General features: G+C 35.0%; 1 protein-coding gene across 1 annotated transcript; it reads right to left on the bottom strand.

Annotated features, from left to right (window-relative positions):
* Positions 1 to 822: 822 nt before the first annotated feature.
* On the bottom strand, positions 823 to 2,466 carry LOC107067541 (uncharacterized). Its single transcript, XM_015323151.2, has 3 exons — positions 1,856 to 2,466; positions 1,602 to 1,765; positions 823 to 1,536 (listed from the first exon to the last, which is right to left on the bottom strand). The coding sequence occupies exons 1-3, from the start codon at positions 1,947 to 1,949 to the stop codon at positions 823 to 825; spliced, it is 972 nt and encodes a 323-aa protein (XP_015178637.1). The 5' UTR covers positions 1,950 to 2,466.
* Positions 2,467 to 2,557: the final 91 nt, after the last annotated feature.

Below are 2,557 nucleotides of genomic sequence, written 5' to 3'. Positions count from 1 at the left end.
CAAAAACAGTTCGAGGAGGAACCCTGTGCCACGAATGTTCTTCCTACTACGATAAATGGTTTTCAACAGCGGTATTCTCGACGTTCTGTCAGGGTTGCCAGATCTGTAGCCTGTTAAGATGTTAACAATACAGCAAAATGAAAATACACCTATACCAATTCCAACATGACCTTCGATGCACAGGAAGCTACGATATTAACGGAAATTTTATTTTAAACTTTTAGACGAAGCTTTTATTATTTTACCATTAGAAGAACATCAGGCGTTCTATGATTGTTGTACAAATTTATTTTATTTACATGCTCATGGGAAAGATTTGTGTGTGTGTGTGTGTGGGTGCGTGGGTGTATTAGAAAAACGATCATAGAAAATGACGATACAATGTTCGTACAAAAAAAAAAGACAAGTGAGATTGTTGTAGGTATTTAAAAAAAAATATGTATATATATAATAAGAATAATAAAGAATCTCTAGAAATCGTTTGGATACTTTTGAATTTCTATATTTTTAAGAGGTGGGGGAGTTTCTTTTTTAACGCGACGCCTTGTCATCTCCTCCCTCGAAAAGTAATTCTGTCGCAGGACTATGCAATGATCAAACTGCTCGGTTATTTTTACTTGCTCGACACAACCGATCGACACTGTGTTGGAACGTACTGAGCGTCGCTTCATTACAAAATAATACTATCAGCATAGATAAATGTATATATGCCTCTGTGTGTGTGTGTGTGTGTTTATGTGTACGTAAAAAAAAATAATAAAGGAACGCAACCGAAAGTGTTGCATTTTTGTTCCCCCCCAAAAAATAAGGAAAGTAATTTCATCAATTCTTTCCACGTTTAAATCTCTTGAGGAAAAATCTTTTCAGTCTTTGACCTAAACTTTCCTTATTCTTCTTCTTTTTCTTTTTTTTCGAATTAGTTTTCTCGTCAGTATCTTTAGTTTCAACGAAAAAATCACGAGTTTCTTCAATTTCATCGTCGATTGAAACACGTTGCTGAGTTTGTTGATAATCTGACGTATTTTCTTCTATATAAACTTCGTCGAATGAAAGATTCCTCGAGGAAGAAGCACCCGACATCATCATAGACGATTTTAATTCTTCCCTATCATCGTCCACGTTGAATTGTCTAATCGATCGAGATTCCTCGGTAATACTATCGTGCGATCCTACGGTATCTTCAATTATTCGAATCAATTTTTCTTCTTTTTCTTCCCAAAGAGCAATGTCTTCTTTGGATTTTTCGTCGTATATGTCAGGGTCGTTAGGATTTGTTATAGTTTCCTCGGTTACGGTCTCTAATTCATCGATCATTCGATGCAATAGATTGGTGGATACTTTTGTGGCATCGTTAACACCAAGTTGATCTGTTTCTTTAACACAGGTCGTTGATTTAGCTCGTTTCTTTTTCGATGATTCGGAATCAATTGTTATTGGTTCGACGTCACCTTGACCTTGAATGTCAGACATCTCAACGACGCTGATCGATGCGTTTTCGATGGACGCGTTATCGATGAAACACGCAGCACGTCTCGACTGTATCGATAATAAATGCAATCAAAATCAATGCAATTTATTAATATTATATTTATAATTATTACCTGACGTTGTTCTAAAACTGACATAGATGATGATAACAAATAAGATGTGTCACCAATTTGAACACCTCGTAGATCATGAATTATATTTTCTATCAATTCTTTGTCTTCCCTTCCTTTGTAATCTATATATGTGTCACTGTGTTGCATATGAGTGTATGACACTTCTAAGGAAAATAAATTAATGCGAATAAGATTGTTTCTTTTTTATTACCAATCATATATAAATATACAAGATATCACCAATTTTCTAGTACCTTTCTTGGATTGAACTTTAATTTGATCGAAAGCTTCCAATACAATCTGGTCTATTAATCCTCGTGCGAACGTCTCCACCATGTTTTGAGCCATTCTAGCTCGATCGGAAAATTATTATCGAATTTATGCGTTTGACAGACCGTGAGACGTCCATTGATGATCGTCGTCTTGTATATTTCATCTAAATCAGCTATGTTCAAGTATTATAAGCAACGAGTTCGGAATAATTAATAATTGAGCATCGTGTATGTTAATCAGCTGTTGATAGAAATTGATAAATATGTACAATCGTTTATTACCTAATAACTTCATGTAACTACACGTATGATTTGAGATGAGAAAGTAAAGAAATGAAATACGCATCTATCATGATTACCTAATACCTATCATATTGAGATACTGAATAATGTGATCGATTAATTTCTATTTAATGAGGTGGTTGCATTAAAATGAAAAATATAAAATGTTGTTAAACAAAAGGTTTGCTTTCATATGAATAAAATATTAAAGAACGAATATAAATTATATGTGGAAAATTAAAGCTTGCTAGGTGGGTAAATGGGTTGGTATGAAGTTGGTAACGGAGACAAGCATGCAGCGTAGGAAAGGGTGGGTCGAACAACCCATCCTCTTAGGAAAGTAGGGGTGGTCCAGCAAGCAGATTCCTGGGCTGATCGATGAAACGACCGGCGCATTGGATT

The sequence above is a fragment of the Polistes dominula genome, unplaced genomic scaffold (genome assembly GCF_049000335.1).
Source record: "Polistes dominula isolate Pdom_NZ unplaced genomic scaffold, Pdom_raw_medaka contig_27, whole genome shotgun sequence".
Classification (NCBI taxonomy): domain Eukaryota; kingdom Metazoa; phylum Arthropoda; class Insecta; order Hymenoptera; family Vespidae; genus Polistes; species Polistes dominula.
This window is presented reverse-complemented; position numbering and strand designations above follow the sequence as displayed.